The 25,769-nt window shown below is 39.5% G+C and overlaps 1 protein-coding gene across 3 annotated transcripts in view; it reads left to right on the top strand.

The window, feature by feature from the left end:
- WASHC2C (WASH complex subunit 2C) overlaps nt 1–25,769 on the top strand; it is a 31,769-nt gene extending 6,000 nt beyond the window's left edge. Inside the window, exons 10-31 of one of the 3 annotated variants that reach the window (XM_072339928.1) lie at nt 61–148; nt 1,312–1,380; nt 1,737–1,849; nt 3,901–3,970; nt 4,759–4,815; nt 5,396–5,557; nt 6,161–6,294; nt 7,765–7,857; nt 8,463–8,567; nt 9,691–9,807; nt 10,554–10,717; nt 11,105–11,207; nt 12,131–12,313; nt 13,208–13,375; nt 15,400–15,528; nt 15,731–15,826; nt 17,401–17,520; nt 19,083–19,145; nt 19,816–20,028; nt 20,353–20,949; nt 21,617–21,791; nt 25,280–25,769. In XM_072339928.1, the coding sequence (XP_072196029.1) occupies nt 61–148; nt 1,312–1,380; nt 1,737–1,849; nt 3,901–3,970; nt 4,759–4,815; nt 5,396–5,557; nt 6,161–6,294; nt 7,765–7,857; nt 8,463–8,567; nt 9,691–9,807; nt 10,554–10,717; nt 11,105–11,207; nt 12,131–12,313; nt 13,208–13,375; nt 15,400–15,528; nt 15,731–15,826; nt 17,401–17,520; nt 19,083–19,145; nt 19,816–20,028; nt 20,353–20,949; nt 21,617–21,791; nt 25,280–25,416 (3,156 nt within the window). In that variant the 3' untranslated portion in view covers nt 25,417–25,769. The remainder of the gene's footprint in view (nt 1–60; nt 149–1,311; nt 1,381–1,736; nt 1,850–3,900; nt 3,971–4,758; nt 4,816–5,395; nt 5,558–6,160; nt 6,295–7,764; nt 7,858–8,462; nt 8,568–9,690; nt 9,808–10,553; nt 10,718–11,104; nt 11,208–12,130; nt 12,314–13,207; nt 13,376–15,399; nt 15,529–15,730; nt 15,827–17,400; nt 17,521–19,082; nt 19,146–19,815; nt 20,029–20,352; nt 20,950–21,616; nt 21,792–25,279) is intronic. The other 2 variants (XM_072339930.1, XM_072339931.1) reach the window with 2 other exon arrangements.

Genomic DNA, 25,769 nt, shown 5'->3' with positions numbered 1-25,769 from the left:
ATCAAATTGGCTTTAGAATTGAGTAGAATAAATACATGGCTATTTGTCCCTACCCCTCAGAAAAAGAAGAGGCCAACATCATTTGCAGATGAGCTTGCAGCCCGAATCAAAGGAGAAATACCAGTTAAACAGGAGGAAGAGCATTCGTGTGAGTTAACTCTTAAGTTTTCATGAATGACTGTGAGATGGTGGAGAACTCCTGAGGGTATTGGAGAGGAAAATTTGTTTAACGATATTTGAAATTAAATAAATCTATTGTTTGAGCATGTATTAGTTGAAAGCCTAAAAGGAGGAATTAAAAACACTTCTCTGTTTTCTGCTCTGAGAAACATTTTGGTCATACCTTGCAATCCGTTGAGAAAACTCATTGCTTTCAGATGAGATGGATCACTTCTCAGGTGCACGTGTTATTGTAAAGATTTTCTCTTAAATCCAGTTCTCCATCAGTATGTAAAACAGCTGCATGTTTGACCACATACCCTTCCCCTATTTAATGCAAGTATGTGGAAGCACTGGTTGCTGTGGTCTTTCTTAGAGCACTACAGTGCAAAAATCCCTCAAGAAGTAGTTTGTTTTCAGGGGACATAGTTTTGTTTATTTTTTCTGCTGCCGTATTTGGTTTAAATATCCTGTATTTTGAGGAACTTGTCAGTCCTGCTGTTTTCACTGGTATATTAGAATAAATAATTACTGCATTTACTTTTACTTCAATCTCAAATGGCAAGGCCAGTCTTGTGTAGTTATTCCTACAAAAGAACTGAAATTAAGTTCTAGAGTGCTCAAGAGCTTGCTTTTGCCTTGTATTTGTCTTTTTTTGCTTTCAGAGTTATTATGTTTATTTGTTCTTGCTTGATTCAAACTATCATGCTAGGATTTTGGATATTGGAGTTTAAAACCTAACAGCTTAACTTGTTCAGTTACAGGATAATCTTCTGTTAATTGAAATAAACTTGCTGAGTGATGAGAAACAGAGGGAGTAAAACTCAGTCTTAAGTAATACCATCAAAGCATAATATATGGCTGGAGACATCCAGGGTTCTGTGTGCCCTGTGTGGGATCTGTACTACCTGTAATGCTGTGTTTCTCTGTGATTTCTCAGATGATACTAGTCACCAATAGTCACCATGTGAACTACTATGTTGCCATTATAATGTTAAGTGCCAATTTTAGGGCTTACTGGGCTGATATATTTAAAACACATAGTTCAAGCTGTTTAAAATACTTTTTTAGATTCTTTTTATCATAAGTCAAACACAGGTTATTAGTAAAGATAGATTATTTCATTAACACTTTGAACTTCTCTTCTTAAAGCACTGTCACCAGAGATCAAACCAAGGAAAACTCCAAAAGAAAAGAAGGAAGTTAAAGTTCCATCAGATGGTAGGATTTCCTCCTATCTTGTTTTTCAGTCATTGGTTGAATTGTAAGAAAACCTGGTATTTGCTGTAGAAACTGGGTGGGATATCAGTGAGCATCCTTCAGGGTGAATAAGTATACTAGTCTAAGTAGTTCCGGGTGTGTGCAAAAGATGGCCAGAAACAGGTCCAGTGAGAGTTTTGCTTTAAATGTAACATTGTGGAGCAACCACAAACAACCTGAGAGATGTACAGCAGCTTCTCTGTACTTAACATGTTTATGAGAGAGAGGGGGTGGAATCAAACTAATTTTTGTTTTGACTGTTTCTTTGTTCCCTTTCCTGATACTCAGTCAATACTCTTGTCTCTTGTGCGTTCTAGATGATGAAGATGACATCTTCAAGCCTCCTAAGCTGACTGATGAAGATTTCACACCATTTGGTCCTAAGGGTGGTCTCTTCAGTGGTGGTACAGGTCTCTTTGATGATGATGAGGTGAGAATGCTGGAGAGAGTACAGATGGAGATGTGTGTGTCCCTGTAGAACTAAACAAACAAACAAAACACCAAAAAATTCCCACAAATTCTCAACAACTCTGAAAGGCAGAGAGAAGAAACAACGTTTTGTTTCTTGTTAACATTCAAATATAAAGGAACAGTGTATCTTTCTGTTGGACAAATAAAGCTATGTGAGTGAGGTACTTGTGTTGCCTTTGGCACAATGCCTTCTTTTCTGCAGTAGTGCTGGTAGGAATCAAGTGTGGTTCTGGCACTACATTAGGGAGGTTTTGATTCCATCTGTGTACTCAGTGCCTCACTTTTATCTGTGAAGATAAACTAAATATTTTGCTGTTTGTTCATTTAAAAAAAAAAAATCTATTAAAAATTAATGAGGTTTAAGGGTCTGACAGAAAAGTTGTGTAAAAAAGAGGATTACTCTGATTTTTTTTATCATGTAGCTGATACTGGGGGAAGTCTAGAACAGTAGCCAAGCCATTGCCTTTGCAGGGTGTAGTGTTCCTAGTTATAACTAAGGAAACAATAGTCACGTTGAAGCACGCCTTCATGGAAGGCAAGCTGGCTGTTGAACTGGAAATTGGAAGGAGATCTCTTGAGGAGCTGGCCTTGCACTTACCATGTCAAGCTGCTAGAATGCGTCCAACAAGCAGCAAACAAGGACATTGTGTGAAAGGAAGAAGATAGTTATGTGTGGTGCTTTCCACTCTGATGTGGCTCCTATTGGGAAAAAAAAATAAAATAAAAAAAATGCCAACAGGTGTTTTATTCCAGTGGCAACTAACAGCTTTAAAAAAAAAAAAAAAAAAGTTAAAGTCTGATACTGCAGGCCAGCTTTGTGTCAGTGCAAATTCAGATAACACTATCACTTAAGCACTCTTGCTTATTGCCAAGTTTACTTCACTCATCCTGCTAGATACCAGCCAAGCAGATGTGTCTGTGAGTGTTCCCTGCCTGCATATGCTTATTCTTACTTTTCTGTTACCTGAAAAATAATCATCTAGAGATTTTCATTTACCTTATGCAACAGAATTGGCCTCGCTGTACCGGATGGCAGCCACAGTAGGTCAACTGGCAGATAGTAATTGATAGATGTGCCATAACTCTGTGACACATCTGCACCCCCCCCCTCCATCCTTTTCTGACAATTTTTGCCCTCTTTCCACTAAGCTTTATATAAACTTTTGAATATACAGGGAGGCAATTTGTAACTTTCAAAGCCTCTGTCTTTCCGAAGTGATCATTACTAACAAGATGTAGTGGGTTCCTGGGAATCTAGGCTGTAATTCTCAGTGTGGAGTTCAGCTGTGTGATCAGCACAGGGCAGCTGCAGTCTGAATGTGGGGAGTGTTTTCTTCTGTGTGTGGATGTACTAAAAACAGTTTTGATTCAGTTTAGCTGCTGCTCTGTGCTGTAAGAGTTTGCCGCTTTGGGATGGGGAGAAAAAGGGAGGGAGCTGTTCATCTGTGCTATTCCTCAAGGATTCTCATGAGAGTGTCTGGTAATGCTTTTGAGCTATAATGTATCTCTCTGCACCACAGTAGTGTTTTGGAGTCTCCTTAGCAACAAAGTAAATTATTCATCATAGGCACGTGAAATTCAGGAGGGTTTTTATATCTATCCAGACGTGAATTCTGTCTTTGGGTCCTTTCTGTGTAAGTTTCAATAGGAAAGCTTGGAGGGAAATACCAAGGGCCTAAACAGCTGTAGTTTAACTAGCGTAAGAATGTGTGCAAATGAAAGCTCATTCCTTCTTTGCAGTAAAGAGACTGCTAATCACATTATAGTGTAAATTAAATTCTAGAAGACAGAAAACGAGTCTCTTGGACATCTGCCCTCACACGAACTTTTGAGTAGCTAGCTTTAAGTCTGTATATGCAGACATACATTTGAAAAGGGAGTGGTGGTTACCTCCTCTGTCTTGGCTTAGAATTGGTTATTCTATGTGGAAGATTTGGCAACTGTCTTTTCCTATGAAAGACAAATTCACTGCTTTACCCCATGCTCCTTTGCATTTTTGTCTTCTAACAGGGTGATCTTTTTGCTGAAGCACCGAGAGAAGATTCAAAAGAGCAAGAGGAACAAGTTCCTATCAGTGCAGGTAAGAACCTGCTTTTGTCTCTCTACTTCTATCTGTAATTTATCGCAGCCAGCAGCTGGAACGTAGTTTTTACCAACTGGGAATTCTGGAGTAGTAGTTGTTTTCAAATCTCTTATTTTCTTCAATCCTAATAGAGAACAGTTACGTTTTCCTTGAATTTTATGTGTTCACTATGATTGCTTGCATGTACCTGACTTCCTGTAGCTGACAAGATATCCTAACTGATGTTGTCAGAGCTCACTGCACACACTGAGTTTCTGTTGCTGAGGAGTACTTTGTGGGATCCAGTTGTGGATTTCGTTGGGGTCAAGATTGTTCCTCACAGTTGGAATGTCTACGTTTCACCTTTTTTGTATATCCAGACTCTTAAGGAATCTGATGAGCACTAGTTCTGTACTGCAGCCGTTTTTATTGAAACGCTGTACTTAAGGAATTTTCAGATGTGGGTTTAGAGACTGAGCCCTTTTGTTTTGGTTGTATTGTGTCAAAGTAGTTCCAAATATGCGAATGTGAACCCTTGTAAATAACTTTATGTGTGGATGTATATTATATTTGTAAGCTTTGGATTCATTGGCAAGTTTTAATGGATTCCAATAAGCTAGACTGTTCTTACACACATCTGCAAAAAGGCAGAAGTTCAAAGGGAACATCTTAAAGACTTCTGGGCTGTTGAGCAAAATGTGGAGCTCAGAAGACCTCTCAGGTTCCTATTTCTATGGTAGAGTTCTAAAGGCTTTGATAGTGTAAAGTGAGTGCATCCAATTGTATTGTACTTCCTGTGATTTCAGCAATCTCTACAAAATCCTTAAAGAAAGTTCCTGCAGGTGCAGTATCTCTGTTCCCAGGTATGATTCATTCAATAGCAAATTGCTTCATGCACAAAATGTCCTTTTCTTTAAACTGCACTGGGGGGCTTTTAAAGAAGAAAGCTATGAAAGCTCAGCAGCACTGCACTGCTTGATCACATGCTTAATGACAAACACAAGCTCTTCTACCATGCTAATTCTAACTTGCAGCATGCTTTGTGTTTAATCAGAGTTCTGCAGGAGTTCTGAAGGTAGGTGCCGATGATGGGAGATAAATGCTAGCAGCTGTCAGCTTTGAGAGTTACGCTAGTTTATTCCTAAGGATATGTAGTACTTTAAATACTAATGTACTGTTTGTGTCTGCAGTGTGCTCAGTTGCACCTTTGACTCGTACACTGAGAGGGAAATGCATTTTCTTCTTTTAGTTTTGATCATATTTTCTTAGGTTAGCAGAAGCTTGTGCTTTTGATGAGACATTGTTGCAGGAATGCTTTAAGTATTGCTGTGATGGAAACTGTGTGTCTGGTTCCACTTTCACAGGAGTAACTTTTTTCAGTAATGTTTCTGTAACTCTGGATATGGTAACTGTGTGGATCCCTTTCCCTCATCTGACTTGCAGGAGGGAGTGATGTCTTCAGTTCTTCTGTTACTGTAGAAAAAGATAAGAAACCTGCAGCACTGAGCACAGAAAAAGCTCCTAAGCAGCCTGGAAAAGTTGTTCTTTTTGATGATGATGATGATGACTTCTTCATGGGAACAACTAAAAAGCCTCCAGGTCCAGGTACTTTCTTATGTGTGCAGTGACAAGTTAAATGTAAAAGATCATTGAAATTCAAACTGTAGGAACCACTGAGTCCTATCCTACGCTGTTATTTTTGTCTGGGTTTTTGTTTATTTTGGTCTATGTTTGTTTTAATATTTATTCTTCTAGCAACTCTTCCTTGGCATGATAGGGCTGATTTATTTGTATGTGCTCTCCACTGACCCTTCTGTCTTAGGATGTTACTTCCTCTTCAAAGGCAGTATCCAGACTTAAAGCAGGAAAATAGTGCAGACTTAACTCATGCAGTTTTGAAACCTCTGCTCACCACCACCTATTGACAGGCACTAGGCCTTTAGGTGTGCCAATTTAATGTAAAATGCTTTGTTGAGGGATTTATAAGTAGCTGTTCAATGAGATTCCAACTAGATGCTTAATGGCTACAGTGTCTGTCACCAATGCTCTGTTTTACTTCAAGAACTTGCCTCATTTTTTTTCTTAAAAGTCTCTGGTGCTGGTCTCTTTTAGAAGAGGAGCACAATATCTTTGACTGCTGCCTCTTGTTCAGTAGTGTCTGTGCTGTTCTGTTCTACTCATTCCATTTTTTTTTTCCTCTTAATGCAGTCAAATCTGCAGCCGACCTATTTGATGATGACGATGAAGGTGACTTATTCAAAGAGAAACCTGCCATTCCTCCTGTGGCTGCTAGCACAGCTAAAGAAGCGGAGAGTGAAAAGGAGACAGCCATAGCAAAAAAGGTGATGGAATATGAATAGGTTGAATGGCTAAGGTATCAGGAAAAAGATATTAGGTGTGAAGTCATATTTCCACGTAAAATGGTATGGAAGTGCCATATTTTTATGGCAGAACTGGATACATAGGGTCTTTTGTTACCAGAAGTCCTTAAATGCTTCAGCAGCCTTTTAATGTCTTTTGCTTCTCTAACTGTGGGTTTTTTGTTTGAGGGAAATGATTAGAGAATCTTTTTCAAGTAGAACTGAATTGGGAGCAAAATGAGAAGTCTTTGGTATTTTAAACAAACAAAACTTTAACAAGCAAACAACAACAACAGCAAAAGTGTAGGAAAAGTGTAGATAAGTGTAGCTGCTGGAAAGAAGCCAGCCTGAATTAAGTACCTGTAGTGTTATGGTTCTTCACTGCACAGACTGCAGTTACATGGACCTCTGACAGGAACTTTAGTGGTAACCCATTACTTGGGTATATTTTGGGATAGGATTGTGGGTATCGCATTTCTACCTAAGCATATACAAAATTTTGAGCATTCAAAAAGCAGCTTTTCAGCCGAAAACTCTTAAGTTACCGAAAGCTTTAAATGTTGTCCTGAGGACACGTGCATAAAGCCGTGAGGCTTTCCTAATGTGCACCCCATTTTATTTTTCAGAAGTGTTTTGGGGCAGGTGACAATGCTGCTTGTTTCTGTAACACAGACTGTATGTGTCCATTGTATACATTTTGACTGTCTAAGCAGTATATGAACGTAATGAGCTATGGCAACTCTTTTCCCCTCCACACTGAGAAGCAGTGCTGGGGATGTGTAATGTAAATTGTTGTAGGACTCTATCTATACTGCCTTTTAAAAAGCACTTGAGCATAAAGCCGAAAGCCAGCTCCTGTTTCTGATGTGATGCAAAAGCAAAAGAGGTAATGGGAGAACCTCCAGTGCCGTTGTTCAGATCTCATAGTACTATCCTTTCCTGGAGGAGAGGATGGGAACTGATTCAGCAGCAGCACTCTTGCTCTGTCAGGAAATGAAGGCAACCTTATACTCTAGGCTTCCTGGTGGTAGTGTTTGGGTCTGGAATCATTCTGACTCTAATGGCAATATAGCTGGTGGCAGTCCTGAGCCATGCTGTGCTAATTAAGGAAATGATGGCTGACACAAAATGTCCTTTCTTTTTTTTCTTTTTTCTTTTTTTTTTTTATTTTTGGCTTAAAAATCATTCTCCATTGACTCAAAATGAGGCCTGGTATGTATTGCTGCAAACATTTTCTGCTGAGAAGGAAGGTGTCAGTACAGGAGAACTTTGCACAGCTCTGGCTGCGTAAGAGTTGCTCGCACAGCAAATGGAACTTGAGCTCATGAATGACAAGCATGTATCCTGTTCTTTTGACTGCTATCAGCAGCATGCCCCTTAAAAAGGACATAGTGTACCTGCCCTTGCTGACTATAAGTAGGTGCTGATGCAGTGATTTTCTTTGTTCTTAAGAGTCAGCCATCTTCAGGTGATGATTTCAAGCCTTCATCTGAAACACCTCAAAGGAAACAGAGGGGCCTCTTCTCAGATGAGGAGGATTCTGAAGTGAGTATCTCTGAAGTAAATTACTGCAAAAATCCTTGGGAGTCTGAGTTACTCTGACTTTATTCCTCTTATCTGTACAGTTGTGAACTTTGACACCATGTATCTGCTCCCGGCCTTTCTATAAACTTTCTCAGAGCGAGGTCTTTGATTACTTCTTCCCCAGTGCTAGAAGCCTGAACTTGTGTGGTACACACAGGCATTAATTAAAAGTCTAAAGGGAAGGAAAGAGCAGCAAAGTAAGAACAAGAATTACAAAGGACTGAATATGTTTAGATTTGTGTCCCTGGTTTCCTGTAGTAATTAATCTGCAAAGCTGAGGGAAACCACCATGAGTTTTTAGGTACTTGGTGTATGTGAAAGACAATCTATCCTGACTTCAGAGACACACTGAACATTTTATTTTAGTTTTTAAAGGAATCATAGTATCATAGAATGAAAAGGTTGGAATGGACCTACAAGGTCATCTAGTCCAACCATTACCATTGCTACCACAAGCCACTGAACCGTATCTCGTAGCTCCTAACATCCTAAATGTGGGTCTCCCATTTAGGGTTCTTAAGTGTATAATGTCGCTTTGCATAGTGATATTTCTCTGGTTTGTGCAGGATTTGTTTTCATCAAGTAAAACAGTGACATCAAAAGCTACATCCCTCCCCACCAGCAAGTCCATGACAAAAGCTCCACTCTCTTTGTTTGATGATGATGAAGAGGTAAGTACCACTTCCTGATCCTACCTGTTCATGGGGACAGCCTGCTAAAGGAAATATTCAGATGTTTAAAAATCTGGACTCATAAATGGAGCACTAAATTTAGAGCACCACTTACACTCTATAATAGTTCTGAGTGTGCAGATGGCATCATGGAAGAGATTTGATGAGGTACTCTTGTGAGCTCTTTTTAGTATTTTTAGCCAGTGCGTATCATTTCTGAACCTAAATGCTAAGGACATTGTCCCTCTCATACAGCTAAAGAACACTGAGATACAGAACTGATATGAGCTTGGAAAGGCTGCTTTATCCTGGCCTCTGCTGTTTAGCCGTGAGTTCTTATTTCCGCTGTGTCACGGCTGGCAAATATCTTTCTTTTTTTTTTTTTCCCCTTGCTTTTCTGTGTGTGAAAATGACAACTGCTAGTGCAGAAGTTGAGATCAGAGCACAGTTTGTGCAAGAAACTTTACAAGATTAGTGTCTGCTTTTCTTATCTGTTGTATCCTCTTCTTCCTCCTGCACATGCTCCACTGAGCTTTCAAATTTGGTTCTTCATGGTGAGTTAAGTTACCTTGTAGTTCCAGTGTGAGACTGACAGAAGGCCTGTTCAGAGTTGGAAGACCAAGAACTTTTGCAAACTGAAGATAATGGTCTCTTGTTCAGGAAGGGACTGCTTGAGCTCCCTCCATTTCTGAACTGAGGCTGTGCACAGGGGTAACTGGTAGGACTGTGAAACATTCTGTAATGTGGTAAAATCTCTGGGTTTTAGCATAGTCCGGGAAGGTTTTGTTATGAAATTGAAGTGCATAAATGTAGAAATTCTGCCCCATTATTTTAGCTGTTGTGCTGCAGAATTGCTGTATGGGGGATTCTGGAGAATCTGGATGCCTAAATCAGGCTGTATGCTTACAAGTGTTTGGTCTATCAAATACTGTGTGCTTGAAATTCCCTGTACCACAATGTTGTATCACACTCGAGAATATCTTCAAAAAGGGTTCACAAAATTACTTCTTTCTTATCTGAGAAACAGCAGTAATGGTGTCTTGCATGCTTGTAACTTCTCAGAAAGCTTTCCATTGTGAATTTGGAATTTCATTGTATTGTTTTGGGGTTTGTTTGTTTTTAGGATCTCTTTGGTGTGGTACCTGCCAAGAAGCAACAGGAAAAGCCCCCAGAAGAGAAAGCAAAACAGTCAGAGTCACACAAGAAAGCCTCCAGCTTATTGTTCAGCAGTGATGAGGAGGTACTGAAGAGCAAGACTTGATTGAAATGGGTTACAGGGTTTTCCTACTGGCCAAAACATAAAATTGTTCATACAGGAACAAACTGCTGAGTCTCTTGCCATGCCTGCTTCATTCATACAGCAGCACTTGTTCGCAGCTGTAAGCCAAGCTTACTCTTGGCTGAGATTAACTCAGGATCTGGGCAACAGAAATTATATGGAAAAAAATCAATATTTTCAGGGTAGTATTTAGGTTGATAACATACTGAGGACTCTGCTGCCAACAAACCTGATTTAAAAATGCTGAGTGAAAAAAATTCATTTGTTTCCTTCTACTTTATTTTTTTGTGAGAAAAGTTTAAAGTTCCGGATAGGTATGTTGTTTGGAGTTTGGTTGTTTGCTTGGTTTTCTTGGTAGTCCAGAGATGGATAGAATGAAATGCAAGGATGAAACTGCTTAGGGACTGGCATTCTATTAGAGATAGGTGAGGTGTCATCCTACATGTTAATTACATGTTAATTGAAACTCAGAGGCACTAAGTAACTAGAAGCGTGTCTGGAAGGTTTACACTGACCTTAGTTCTTTAGAGCAGCTGTAATGGGAAAGCATGTGTACATTATTCTGCTGGCAAATGTATGCTGAAAGGTGACCAGGCCCTCCATGAAGCCTGATCAGTGTCAGATTACATTGGCTAACACAGTAATGTAGGAATGGAGGAAAGAAAAAAAAAAAAAACAGAGAAACTTAAGAGTTCCTTATTTTTAAGGAACATTGGAATGTCTCGAAGCCGCTTAAACTTCCTTCAGAAGATAACCGGAAAGAGGACCCTGCAAAATCATCTAGCACCATCAGTCAGGCTAAAGCTGTGAAGAAGACAAGCCTTTTTGAGGAAGATGATGAGGAGGATTTATTTGCAATCACTAAAGAGAGGTGAAAATACTTTGGGGGGAATCTTCTTCAGAACATTCCAGCTCTGTCCTAAAAACATGAAGAGACAGACTCACTGTGAGTGTTGTCTCTTCTTAATGCTGCTGAGGACAAAGTATAGATGTGTGTGAGCAGGGTGTGTTGGGCTTGGCTGGGTTTTTTAAATCTTTCTTTTTGTCTGTGATGGATTGTATTCCTCCACCAAAGTGGGGTCTTCGTTTCTCTGCTTCTAATGCCTTTTCTGACCTCTTTCATCTTCATTTCTGTAGAAAGGTATGCAGATGAGAGAGAGTGATGGTAGAATTGCTTAGATAGTGAAGAACCCAAGTCTTATATGGGCCTGGAAACTTTTTCATTGATCTTCTACTTTTATTCTTTTCCTCACTGTAGCCAAAGAAAGCCACAGAGGATATCACTGCTGTTTGAAGATGATGCTGTTACTGGAGAATCGCTCTTCAGTTCCCAATCAACGCTTCCTTCAGCTGCTTCAGTGGTATCTTCCCTTTCTTTTAAAAATAATGCAGAGTACTTGTACAGTGCTTACATAAGTTATCCTCCTTGTTAGGTAGTGTAAACCCAACTTGTTTTAGACAATAGTAGTTCTAGCAAACTTCAGATGGGATCAGACAGAATTCTTACATGTAAAACTTCTTATTACTATCAGGCTAAGAGAGATTTTAAAGTTATCATCATCAACATCATCACTAAACTTGTTTGGTTTATGCTGAAAGTCCTTTCTGGGGATGTTTTAAGATCTCTCAAACCATGAAGTACTACTAACAAGAACAGCCAGTTTACTGCTGACTGTGAAACAGGAAATTCATCAGTTGTGGCATCTCAACGCTAGCTGGCTGGCCTTCAGTAGAGTACTCTCAGGCTGTCCTCTGGCTTCTGAGCTCAACCCACACTGTGCTAGCCCATCTGGTTGTGCTTTGGAGCTGGAAGTAAGAACTGCAGAAGTTTAATGCAGTACTATCAGTAGGACTTGCTGCACGTGTGGTCTTACCTTTCTGGTTACCAAGAAAAGAGTTGCCATAAATCTATTTCATGGCCTTACCTTTTTATGATTAGGTTAACCTCACAGACTTTGGGAGTGGAAAAAGAAGCCAGCAAGCTAGTCTGGCTGTTGGCAGTCTTGGGAGCCACTGCAGTAGCTTAACAGGATTCCTACAGCATCTGCTTTAAGTTTGCAACTGCTTCTTGGCACTCTATATTCAGTTTTAAGAGCCTATAATACTAGAAATCAGAAGTCACAAACCAGAATGTCCCATGCCAGAAAAGAAAGCAAGCTCAAACATATTGCCAGTGTCAATGTAGATTCCTGGATAGCAAATTGAGGGTCTGCTGTCCCTCGACAGTACGTTGTTCTTCTATACCGAGCAATTCTTTGTCACTGACGTTCTCATAATTTTGCAGGAGAAAATAACGCCAGCACAAACATCACCCTTGTTTAATGAAGAGAAAAAAGAAGAAAAGGATGATCGACCACATATGGCAAAGTCTAACCAGGCAGAAGATACACTGTGGTCTTCAGGAGAGCCTAAAGCAGTTCCTGTGCCTAGAGGAACAGATGTCGAAGGGCAGATGACAAAGGAAAAAGTAAGAGATTTTCTTAGGTTAATCTGGAACTTGGCAAAAATTCAGTTTAAAAATGTAACAGAATTATTTTTTTTAATTGCCTCTGCTGTTACTTAGTAGGGAATAACTCAACCTTTAGCAAAATCACTTATTGGTCAAACATACAGCAGATTAATTAAATGGCATTTAAATTAATCAATTAATAAGCTTATTCTAATGGATATGTTTTGTAAAGCTTGGTAACTTCAGTGTTTGTGCATGTTGTCTGATGAATGGTGTTGGTAGCTATAGAATTGAGGCTCATAGGATAGTGAATTTCTCATGGGAAGTAGTTTACAGAAAGAGATTTGAGTGTGTTATTGAAGAAACTTTAACAGAATTTAACTCCTGGGCATTCTTCTTCTGAAAGATTGTCGAGGAATTGGCAGCTGATGGGCTTCCAGTGTATTGTTGTGGTACCTTAAGCCCTCCTGAGCACTCAGTGTTCAGGTGGTGCTGTCCACTATGAAGAATCCCAAACAGCATGAACTTAGATACCTTGCAGATCATGTCAAAGCAACTGAATGCAGAGTTGTGGAGCATGATGTAACCTGATGCGTAGATGGGAATGAAACCATACTCAGAAATCTGATTATCAACATCACTATGGTGTAGAGTACAAAAAGACAACTACATTCATTTCAGAGTTATAAAATGTCTTCTTAATCTATTGAAATGTATCTTGATAATCTGTGTGTTGCTATTCTATCTGCTTAGTATAATTGAATTGAACTTAATTGTCTGCTGTGAATACCAGATTGCACAACTCTGACCATAGCTGGCATTTAACCAAAGCTTAGTGGGTCTGGGGCAGACTTGAACTACGTAACAGCTTGATGCGTTTGTTTATTTATTTATTTGTTTATTTTGGTGGAGCCTTTAGCCACAGCGTCTTTGGAGTCAGATCTGTTTGCAGCATCACCACCAGCTTTGGAGAAAGATGCCAGTGTCCAAGCTAGGAAAGCATTAAGCTTGTTTGATGAGGAGGAAGAGGAGAGACTGGAAGATGATGGCATTAAAAATGCACACAAAGGCAATGATGCGGTGAGTCTGGGGACATTCTTGAACAGTGAGAAGTAATACTTCTGTCTCTAAGCCAGTCCCATTCTCAGCTAGTTTGTAGAAGGGTTTTGTCTGTTTGTTGTCACACCTCCTTTCTCTGATTCTTTCTGGGTAATCTTTCTCAATTTCAAAATTTCCCAATTCTTGGATGAGAAATAATTCCTACCCTTACCCATTATCCTGAATCCCTCTGCAATTTTTTCCATCCCTCTGACTCAAAAACATTTTGCCATATGCTACTTTAAAAAAAAATAAAAAAAATCCGTAAAGATTTTTTCCTGGTGCAGTTATTTGATGTCTGCTCTAAAGAGCTGATTCCTCAGTTACCCTTTGAGGTTGGAGGTATTAGAAAGTAAAGGAATATGGAGTATGAAGCCTCATAGTTTATCCTTCTTTTAATAGTGGTGCAATCTGCTTGCTCTGTATAAGTCAGCAGACTTAGTTCTAAGATGACTTTAGATGAGCTATGTTTGATTCTGTTTTCCAAGCATGTGTTCATTTCTTTAAAAAAGCCTCTAGTTGCCATATTCTTGCTGTCTGTCTTTCCTGATATAGCCTATTGCATCAAGATGTGGGCTTTGAATCTGTGACAGTAATATCCTTGAATTTATGGTAACATTCATGTTTCTACTTGATTGATGTAACTATACCAAAATGTGTGCAGTAAACTTGAAATCATATCTAAAAGTACATAGTGTACACTAGAGTGTGCCACAAGTTTTTGTCCTCTTATTGTAACCTTGTAAAACAAATTTTCAACAATGAGGGCAATACATGTTCTATCTGTAAGTCCCTGGAGCTGAAAGAAGCAAATGACTCTTAGACAAAATTCCCTGCTTATTGCTGCCTCTGAGTTAGTTGAAAACTTACTTACCTGTTATGGGCATGTGGGTGAATTTGTTTTTTTTTGGGGTGGTGGAGAGAGTAGTGGCTGTCAAAATCTAAGCCCTTTTAAAGTTTTCCTAGGAAGCGATCAGAATATAGCAATAGTGGAGTGGTTACCATGCTGAAATGCATAATCATGCAAAAATCACAATAAATGGTTTAAGAACCTGCTCTTTCTGACAGGGAAGTCTGAAAGGTGCTGCTGTCTTGAGTGCTTAGTGTATGTAGCGTCCATGCATAAAACTTGGTGTGCATCAGATCTCTGTGTATTTGTGCATACACAGCTGTTATAGTGCTCCAAAAATTTGACCTAGCTTTTGGCACAAAGCTAAAGTGGGTGAATAAGGAGCTGTAAAAGCAGTATTAAAAAAAAATATATAATAAAGGATAAGAAGAATGGACCAAAAAATGGTGTGCTGGAAGCTAGTGTTAGAATGCAGATGCAGTCTGGTGTGCCAGATTGTGGAGGGCTGATGAGATAATGTGTTTGACTGTTGACCTTCCTTGCCACTCAGCAGCTGAGTTGAAAGTACATGTGTTTGCCAAAGGCAAAAGTTCTGTTCTTCTCTATGGGGATGCCTTTGCTTTAAGGAAACGTCAATGAGCATCAACAATAACAGCATAAGGAACTTCAACTTTGTCTTTTTTAGTTGGCTTTTTTTTTTTTCTTTAGGTAGCTCAGGAGGATAACTAACTAGATTCTCTTCTCACTTCTGTCCTGCACCCTCATCTGAATAATTCAAAGCATAAAAGTTTCTTCCTAAAATATAAACCTTGCTATATACTCATAATACCTTACTGAAGATCTTTTTTTCTTCCTCCTAGGAAAGCGTAACAAGTACATAGTAAAAGCTGCCTTTCAAATTGGCAGATCTGAAAGTACATTTTGTTTAATGTCTTCTAATCACAATGAACTGATAATACAAGTATTTACGTTGTAGGTTTTTCAAACTGCAAAAACGCTACTGGTAGTTCAGGCTGTACTTTTGTTGCCAGGGCTGTAGTGTAGCCTCAGGTGATTTGTAACCTGTCTTATCTACTTGGTAAGTACATCCCTGATGCAGGTGTCCTCTCTAAGAAAGATTTTTTTAGTTGTCTGAACCTTTCTCCTTTTCTTTCAGCCTTCTGAGAAGAGCGTTCGTCCCAAAAGCACTGGTGTCTTTCAAGATGAAGAGCTTCTTTTCAGTCACAAACTTCAGAAGGACAATGACCCGGATGTTGACCTCTTTGCCAGTCCCAAGACTTCAATGGTGAGTCTAAATCCCTCCTCTGAATCTGCTGTTTAAAAACAATCTTTGAAGTGTGTAGCCTTCTAGTGTGTCACAGTTGAACACGACTTGAAAGTCCCTGATCTCAAGGGATGGCCAAGTGCTAAAATCAGTTAAGGCATCATGAGTGGAAGATGTGATGCTTTTCATCCGTGACTCTCTTTTCTATCCTTTTTCTCTTCAGTCTGCAAATCGTATCCTGAAACCATCATCTGGAGGAAGTCTTTTTGGGGATGATGATGAGGATGATCTCTTCAGTACTGCTAAAATAAACCCTCCAGTATGTAATCCTCTAGTATAAATGGCTTCTGCAGAAGACCACAGAAATAAATGTATAGAAGGGAGCTTTTCTATGTGTTCTGGACATGAAATTACTTTAAAATCTTTTTGAGAGAATAGAATTGGCTGTTGTGACTCTAAAGATATATGGAACAAACAGGTGCAGCAGACTTCCAGAAGCTGAGATTTGAGGATTGTATTCTTTTCCTTCATTGGTAACATTGGGATGGACTTAAATGTTAGAGAACACACGTAAGCAGAAATCAAAATAGTAGAGTTGCTTTTGCATTATCCGGGGTCTGGCTGGTTTAATGGGTAGTGATAGCTTTGAGATGTTAAAACTTTGGCCTACCTCTCTGCAGTGAGGTTCTTTAGGCTCAGCAGGGTTTGTGAGAATGGTAGCCCTAAAGCTCTTTATGTAGTAGTTCAGATGAACTCTGACTCATGTCATTTCAGTCTGTAGATTCGTTTAATTTAAGGTGATGAATGTGTTAATAAAATCACTGGATTGTTATTAGAGGTTAAGCAACTTCTGTAATGAATTGAACTACATAATGAGGGCTTTGAGTTCAAAGTCCGGATATGCATTCTAAGCTTCTCTAAATGTACAATGACTGCTCAAAAAGTAATACCTCATATTTTGTCATGTTGGCCTACAACCTTCCCCCCAATATTCCGTTACCTTTTGTTGCTGTGCAACAAATGACAGCAGAGGGGCAGTCTGATGAAATAGTATCTGAAATGCTAAGGTGTATAAGTGATTTTCCCCTTTGGAATTGCACCCATTGACATTCACTGAGGTTTGCTGAATGTTTATGGAGACCAAACAGTAGGCATGAGCAGAGCGAGGCAGTGGTTAGGGTGCAGTTCAGCAGTGCAAACAGTGACTGTTGGTCCCCTCTGCTGGTGCAGATTTTTATGAGCACAGCACTCAAGCTCTCTTGTTCATAGCTGGCAAAAATAATGGTGGCTATGTTGAAAAGTAGTGTTTTAGCTGACAATTTTCTCTATCAAATAATGTTATGCTCTTTGTAATTATTGTAGTTTCCATGGAAACAAATAGGAGGCATTACTTTCAGAGCAACCTAGGCACCTATGGAGCTTAATTAAATTGAAGCCAGCTCTGACTTTAGTCTAATTTCAGGTCAATAGCTGGAAGTGAGGGTAGAAAACTGTTGATATTTCCTGGAAACTGTTTATCTGAGGAGTGTGGGAGGGACTGTCTCTAGTCAGTGTTTGCAGCTACTCAAGAAGCCTGCTTGCTTGAAACTCTGAAAACAGTAGTGTTCCTTAACTGGTTTATGCTTTTATTTTCCCTGCTATTCTGCATATGAGAAATGTGTATGCTTTTGGAAGCTTATCCTAAATCACCTTATTTTCCATTGCCACAGCCAACAATAGCTTAGGCCCCTATCACTGATGATCAAAAAGCAGTGCCTGTGCATTGCATGCCTAAAAGATGTGAACAGTTTTATTTGGAAATGGAAGTCAGATCTTGAAAAGCTTTGCTTGCTTTTTGCTCTGCAGGTCTTGTTTTATCCAATTCATGTTGGTTTGTGCTCTTAATGCTTTCAGAAAATAGCAGAGAAGAAAACAGTTACGACCAGTCCTGTCCCTTCCCCGGAGAATTGTAGTCTTCTAGAAAATGCTTTAAGTGCCAAACAACAAGAAGCTCTGAAGACAGTAACTACAGAGGCAAGTACTGAAAGCTTGTGTCATGGACTGCATGCACAGGAAAAGATATTTTAAATAGGTCTCCTGAAAAGATCAAAACTAATGCCTGGATTCATTGGCTGCAAAGCTGCAGAAACGCAGTAATGTGTGGTCATACTCATGTCTGCTTATCAACAGGTGCACTGTTACTAGCAAGAAGTTTAAATGCTATTGCTAATGTTTAATTCACTACCAGCGTGCTTATGAGGGCCAAGTGCAATGTAGTGAAGAACATCAGGTGCAGTTTGGTGTGGTTTGATCACTTGCTCATTCTTTGAAGTGTCAGAACCCGCTGGAGTTACTACGGTCTTTAAAGTATAGGTGGACTTTCTCAGAAAAGACGATGGCACACAGCACGAATCTGTGGCAGCTAAGACTCATTTCATGGAAGTTTTATGATGAGCAAACAAGACTCCTGATCTCGCAGAACCAAGCACTCCTCTCACACGTGGGGAGTCAGTATCTGCATTCTGGCTTGTCTCATCAAAGCTGCTTGTTTGATTTTTTTCTGCTGTAGGAGATGGGCTTATCTTCTGATAAAGTACTCCTCAATGTAGAGGATCACATTTGACTTCATACTTTTGTAGTCACTGAAATACTGGAATGATCTTGGCCTGTTTGAGGTTCAGACAAATCCAAAGTGCATTTTAAGTGGTGGATTACGTCAGGCAGCAAGATTCTTCTGTCATGCTATCAAGGACCCCAAAACAGTGTCCAAACCCTCAAATACTGCCCAGTCACACCAATGGCAGCACAGCCCAGCTCATAAAACCATTGCAGATGAGAGACTTGTGGAAAATAAGTCCTGGATGAAAACCTTTTATCCATTTGGCTTATCCCTGAGTCCCAGAACTGACCAAAGTCTTCAGGCCACACAGTTTTCATGTTCATTGAGCTTGCTAGTCTTATTTCTGGTACTGGTGGGCTGCTTTCTGTATGGAATGCTCCCTTCTTGAAAGCCTTGCAATTCTGGAATTCTTTTGGCTTCTGTGCGGGTTTCATTAAGGTCTGTGGCCGTACTACAGCAAACGACAAAGACAAAAGTCAATTATAACACTTGTACATTAAATATGTGCATAATTATATATATATATACACGTATATATGTATATTTTATATGTATAATTTATACAATTATTCATATATGTAATTATGACAAGACAGCATAACCAGAGAATCTTAGGGGTGTGAATAAGCAAGAAGGGAGGGTAGCTGTCATGACTGGATTTGACTTGTGTTGTGTGTGACCTGGAGAAAGGAGGAAGTGGCAGAGTTATGGTGGTAAAATATAATATTGGGTAGAAAGGGGTGGAATTAAAATGTTGTAACAAAATGGGGTTACAACATGAGGAACAGGATTTAAAAGTCAAATGACTAGTTCTGGTATTAGAATGCACGTTGAAAACAAAGTAACTCAAGAAGAAGCTGATAAGCAGTGAGATAATTTCTTTCTATAGATATTTTGAAACTCAGGCTATAGTCTGGTTGAAGATGTTGATATTAACTTCTCCACCTGTTGTTTAATTCAGTGTAATTTTGTGCAGAAATCTACAGGTCCCGTTCCCATTAAAACCAAAGAGCCCTCATCTCGGATTGGAAAGTTACAAGTAATTATTTTACTGGCATTCTGGCTTTTGAAAAAATGAAAAATAAAAATCTTCCTTGCCTCACTGATGGCTCTCCCTGAAGCAAAATCTTTTTACTTCCCTACCTTACTTTTGCCACTTTTTTTTTCAGATGCTCTCTGTTGTTAATTGTTCTGTATTGCATGTTTAACGTTATTTCCCCCTTTACCTTTCAGACCTGTCTATGAGCAGTGCAATTTAACTCTTTGGGGGCAGAGGGTGGGCTGCTTTTTGGCCTGCTTTTCTCAGCAATATTTTAAGGATGCTTAGATACTCTTGGGGGTTTTGAGTTTTGGTTATTTCCTCTTCTCGATATGAAAAATCTAATAACTGTCTGTATAACTGTTTCATTCCAAAGTCAGAACCAGTCTTGTCCTCAGATAGGATACTGGGCTACACAGGTTTTTTTAGTGCGAGGTACTGTGACCATGGTGTTCTTGAAGTTCTTATGCAGTGTAATAGCATTGAGTACCCGAAAGTTTAGTGAGATGCAGAAGTGAGTTGAAATGAGAGAGCCCAGGCACTTCTAGGAGTAGAACTTGAATGCTTAAACATACTAGTTCTTGCTGCTTCTCTGGAGCAGTATTAACATGCTATTTTTGTGTGTGTATGTGTTTTTTGTTCTGTTCTTTTTTTTTGTTTTGTTTTGTAGGCTAACTTAGCTATTAACCCTGCAGCCTTACTTCCTGGTGCAGTGCCTAAGATCTCCAGTGTAAAGTCCCCCTTTCCCATTTTGGACACTCCACTGCATGAGCCCAATGACATACAGAACACAGAAGCCCTTCCTGCTACAGGGAACAATGAAGAACTAGGTGTAAGCTTTGATCAGCCTATGCAAGCGGATACCTTGCACAGTGCCAATAAGGTAACCTTGGTATTTAAGATGAGAAAAAAGGGAATTAAAGTAAATCAGCATCTTCTCATCATTCCTTGCTTAGGTTTCACAGCTGAATGTTTGCTTAAATGTACTGGTAGCTGTTTATAACTCTGTTTTAAGAAACTTAGCAAAAGCTGAAGTTAATTTCAGTGTGCTGGTATGAAATGAGTAACACATGTTAATTTGCAGTGTTATGACAGAGAAGTGTTATAACAGAACAAAACATGGGTTCTAATCTGTCTTCCATAAAGCGTAGTGTTATTTTTGTTTCCCTTCAATGTAACCCTCTCTGTTTCTGTTCTTTTCCTCCAGACCAGAATCAAGGTTACAGGAAAACGAAGGCCTCCAAGCAGAATGGCCCGCCGTCTGGCTGCCCAAGAGTCTGGTGAGAGTGAAGAGGTGGACAGTGCTAAAGAACCACAGTTCCCAGTACCAAATCAGAGATCAGTGGTAGAGAATGTGAAGGAGCTTGTTGTTACTGAAGCAGAGTCTAAAGAAAATGGCTTTCTCTCTGGCTCATCACTACCAGCTCATGGCAGCATTCCGACAAACAAACTTCCTCCTGAACCCACAGAACAAGGAGATGATCTGTTTGAATCAGAAGACCTTTTTGCAAGCCGCTCAACATCCAGAACAGCTACACAATCAAAACTGAAGGGGGAAATGCCAGCCAGTGTGGCCAATGAACCCATCAAGGGCACGGAGAAAAAGCCTGAACTGTCTGTTCTGGGTAGTCAAGACAGCAGTGATCTTTTCCAGTCTGTACAGCAAAAAACTTCAGCAAAAAACAGCCCTATATCATTTTTGGAGGAAGAGGAAGATTCTCTTTTCACCAGTCAGAAAACTGGGAAGGAGTTGAAATCTGCTGTTCATCAAGCTGTTGACTCTGCTGCAACAGATATTTTTGAGGTAATGGCTGAAGCCTGCTGGAAGGAGTTGGGAAGGAAAGCCTGCTGCCTTGGCCTTTTTGATCCCCAGGGCTTTATATGCAAGTACTTCTACTTAAACACAGACTGAGTGGAGGCTGCTGTAGGAAGGGGATTGTACAGAATAGTTAGTGAAGTGTCAATTGTACTCTGATACTGGGCAACAGAAACCCTTACTTTGGGTGCTCATCTGTTTATTACCAAGTGTGAATTAAAAGGTGAAGCCTCATCTGTTTATTACCAAGTGTGGATTAAAAGGTGAAGCCTTAACACAGAGCAGACAGGGCAATGAACGTGCCGTGACAACATACCCATGATTATTTATTTTATTTATTTATGGTTATTCTTTAGATTAATGAAGTATTTGGTTCTTTTCTGCTTCTGTTCAGTGCACAGCAGCTCAGATAGATCTTTCAAGAAAGGAGTAAGGTTGGCATTCTGGAGAGGTGACAATCTCTGTATCTCTGTATTTGACCTGTGCACAGTCCCTCATTAGGGAACTTCCAGCAGGGGAGAAGGGACCCAAACATCTCAGATTTGAGAAGCCCAAGGCTGTCAGTCTTCTAAACAACTTAGCTGCAGTGTACAGGTAATGATTGTTCTCTTGAAGCGTGCTTTGTATTGATAATCTCTCTATACTTTGCTCCAAGGATGATATATTTGCTACTGAGGCAATTAAGCCAATGAACAAAGCAAAAGAGAAGATGCCAGAGACTAACCTCTTTGATGATAACATTGATATCTTTGCGGATCTCACTGTAAAACCAAAAGAAAAGAAGACCAAGAAAAAGGTGGAACAGAAATCCATATTTGATGACGATATGGGTGAGTGTCTAATGTCTTGCTATTAATGTCATGTCTCCAAATGAGTTTTTCTGAGATGGTTTAGAACCTTTCACTTTCTTGAACTCTTAACTGCTCTAAAGTCTGGGAACATGCAAGATTTTAATCTTGTGTGAGAGCTCCTAGATCTGTAGGAAAAGCACAGATTTAAATTGTTTTAGCTAAGTGTATAAAATCCTTCTGAGAGGAGGAATAGTTTAATTCCTGTGGGGATCTTTTCATCTGTGGGGATTAGAATGTTTCTTGTCTTGAGTAAAAGAATAATCTCATGCTGTTACAGCACTGAAAGATAAGTTCCATGTTTAAATTTGCACAGCTTCTTGTATCCTGTTTTCAGATGAATCACTGACGATGTGAATAAATCTTTCCCCACCCCCAGCTGCATTAACTACATTAAAGCTCTTAAGATCTTAAGATTTTGTTTATATCAGCGTATACCCAGAGCAGTTTGGAAATGCTACACCTGAAAGCAAAGTTTGCTCTGTACAATTCTTGAAAACAAACAAACAAACAAAACAGTATATACTAACTTGAAATGATGCAAATCATGCTGCTTTCTTGTTCTGTCAGTGGAGGTATCAGAAGTCATTTGATCTCTGAACTTCATCTGTTCTCGGATTCTTCATGTTTATAGCTCTTCTTTGGGATTCACATAATTCTTTTCCTCTAACATGGAAAAGTCCCTTCCCATCTGGATTTGATTCCTGTGAGCCTTCATTCTGTTCAACCTATTCAAAACATATCTTAATTTATTAGTGTTTAGCTGGGGTTCTGTTAAGCACTCAGACCTGATGGAGTGACCTGGCTGAAGTCTGTAAAGGCATTAAAACTTGCCAGAGAATGAAAAGGTTGAGATTTCAAAGCATTCCCAATTGATATATTAAAAAATAAAAATAAACAGATTTGCAGGCAAGATTCTTGAAAGATGTACTGAATCAAGAGAAATATCTCATTCTAAGTTTACTTTAGAAGTATTTTAATAGTTTACTGTTTTCCATGCAGCCTGTAGCAAATGAAAGAACTTCCCAAACCACCACCTCTTTTAAATACTTTTGCATTCAAATCAAGAGCCTTGTGTTGAAAAACAGAATTGGAGAGTCCCAATTTGAAAATAGTTTGGAAGATAAGTAAGGATGGGTCTTGTCCTTTGCACTCTACTTTTGACATGCATTCTAATGCCAGAGCTTGTTGTCTGGTGTCTCCTTTGATGTTGATACATAGGAGCATCTACAGCCCCGTGTATCTGGTAGATTTGATTTTCCTCTAGTGTCATGTCCAACATTTTGGCTTTCCTGGGCTGCACTGAGTGAAAAGGAATTGTCTTGAGTCACATATATAAATAATAATTGGAATAGAATATGCATAAATTATCTGTTACAAGTAATAAAACTTTATATTTTTATTAAAACATAAAAAATAAGGGCACAAAAACATGTAAGCCACGCTTGACTCATGAAAAATATCACTTAATAATGTTAACAGTTTATGATCTTTTGGGGCTACATTTATCAGCTGTCTAGGGCCACACGTGGTCTTTTGGTTGGACTTGCCAGCTCTGGAGCTTTGTTTTTGTTGCAGCTGCAGGTATGCAGCTTCTTAGTGCCCAGAGCAATGGACACTAACAGGAGCACAGGGAAGACAGCTGATGGTGAAGATGTTCTGCTGGCCTGACACTTCCTTGTTCTGCAGATTAAGGTTTGAATTCAGCAATATGGTTACTGAATGTAGCAGAAGGAGATCCTTTCTGCTGCAGATACAACACTTGACTGGCTGCAGTTCAACTGTGTGAAGGCCACAAGCTGCTTGCTTTCTTTGTTCTACCACAGTTTTGTATCATTATTTAGTACATTCGTGATAAGCTTGTGCAGGCAGTATTAGGAAAAATTCCCTTGTAGGTCTTTATCCTTCTCACCTCTTCAGTGACAGTATGGCTGATGACATGAGCATCTTGGTGTCATCTCTGTCCATCTAGAAGAGCCAAAAAAAAAAACCACAACAAAAACAAGAGTGAACTCTCCTGTGCATTGACAAATGCTGGAATTCATCGCCAAAACTCTCTTCTCTTTCTGTAACAAGCCTTGTTATAAAATGCGTGCGATACCTGTACTGCTGATAGCACTCTCACTATTTCCCAGCTGACTGTGAAGCAAATCCATGTGACAGCTTTTTGCTTTGGAGCGATGCCAGTAGGGGATTACTCTATTTTACTGCTTTTTCAAACTGCTGTTGTGCTGAAATGCTCTCCTGGATTATTCTGTGTAATCCTTACCATCAGCACAGTAGCGAACATGCTGGAAGGGAAGAAGCAGCAAGAAGTGAAAGGCAAGCATCTTGTGACAGGCCACTTCTTGTTTGGCTACTGCTGAAGGTTAAGATGCATATTTAAGGCTGGAATACTAACATTCATACTCTGGACCAGTAAATAACTAAGAATCTCTGTGTGGGGTGTGTTTTCTAAGTAGGGGTTCAAAACCATCTATATAAGGGCCTTGTGATTCACAAGGAATCCAGGTATCTTTGCCTTGTAAAATAAATTTAAAAAAAAAAATAATAATAATAATCCTTTTCACAGTTTCGAGAAAACCTCATGGCAACGCTTCAGTGCTTGTACAGTAGAAGCTGTCTTCTTCCATGAGTGCAGCCTAAGCACTAGCTACAGGAAGAACTGAAAGCTTGTGGGCTCTGCTGTTGTTATATGATGTCTGTGTTGGAGGTTTCCAATTACCTATCATTATCCTGGGAAAGAACTCTGTCTTAATAGAATGGAAGATTTTTCCATGTTGCAGTCCTGTTTACTTTTACTCATGACAGAAATGCTTATGCTGAGAAAGGCTGTGGGAGGTCTCGATTCAGGACTGCAGACAGACTTGTTGAATACTCAGCAGGAAGGTGGTCAGAGCAATCTGCCTCCTGCATCTTAGCTGTGTCCTGTTCTCCAGTGCTGCATGCTACGTTTTTGTTGTGCTATAGGTTAAAGACTCTCTGGTATGGCTAGCAGATGGCACAGCAAATCACTAGCAAGTTCTATGATTTTTCTCTTGTGATTTTCTTTGGCACCAATCTCAACAATTCATGGACTCTCTCAAGTTCTTCAAATGGTAATGTTCTAGATAAGCAGGAGGTTGTCTTTTGGAACTTGCAAGATGAAATTTATTGCAGACATTTAACTTATTAACACTTGTCAAATGCTTTTGAGAGCTTGAATATGTTATAAAATCTAAGTATTATTCAGCTTTATGGAGAAGCAAAGCTATTCTTGATTTGACTTGCAGCTAGCAGCTCCCACGTATGTCCTTAACAAATCCAACTAGAATTGCAGCAGAAAAGCATTTGTTTATCACAGAATGTCCTTGGCAGGCACTGTTGTGTGCTGGGGACTTTTCTGTACAATGATACTTCTGTTTAGTAGTCAGTTCCCTTTAAAACTATCTTTTTTTTTTTTTTTTTCTTTTTTTTTCCCCCATATCTAGATGATATATTCTCTGGCAGCCAGATCAAGATACCCACTCCCAAAAGCCGATCTTCCCAGGCAGCCTCGGAAGTGAAATCTGAAAGCAAGGCACTGAGCACGTTTGATGACCCACTGAATGCCTTTGGAGGCCAGTAGCCAACGGGAGCGTGTTGCAGAGAGGAGGCCTTCCCTGCGCCCTGTCCAGTACTAATACTCTGGATTCCCTAATCCAATAGACCTGAAGTGAGGCGGCTGTGGATATTTAAATGACAGATTACCCATTTTAAATGGTTAGTATGCTCTTGTGCTGGGTCTAATTGCGCTTAATGATATATTTAAAGAGGACAGTAACCTCCTGCTATTTTTCCCATGGTGGCCAGAAGAATATAGCCCGTGCAATACCTTCAATGAAGTTATCTATTATACAAAGTATAGTTTGTTTTATTGAACAGATCTATAGAGAGAATCATTGATATTGTTAAATAGTAAATTGAGTCTGTTAAATGAGA

Source organism: Excalfactoria chinensis, chromosome 6 (genome assembly GCF_039878825.1).
Source record: "Excalfactoria chinensis isolate bCotChi1 chromosome 6, bCotChi1.hap2, whole genome shotgun sequence".
NCBI lineage: Eukaryota > Metazoa > Chordata > Aves > Galliformes > Phasianidae > Excalfactoria > Excalfactoria chinensis.
This window is presented reverse-complemented; position numbering and strand designations above follow the sequence as displayed.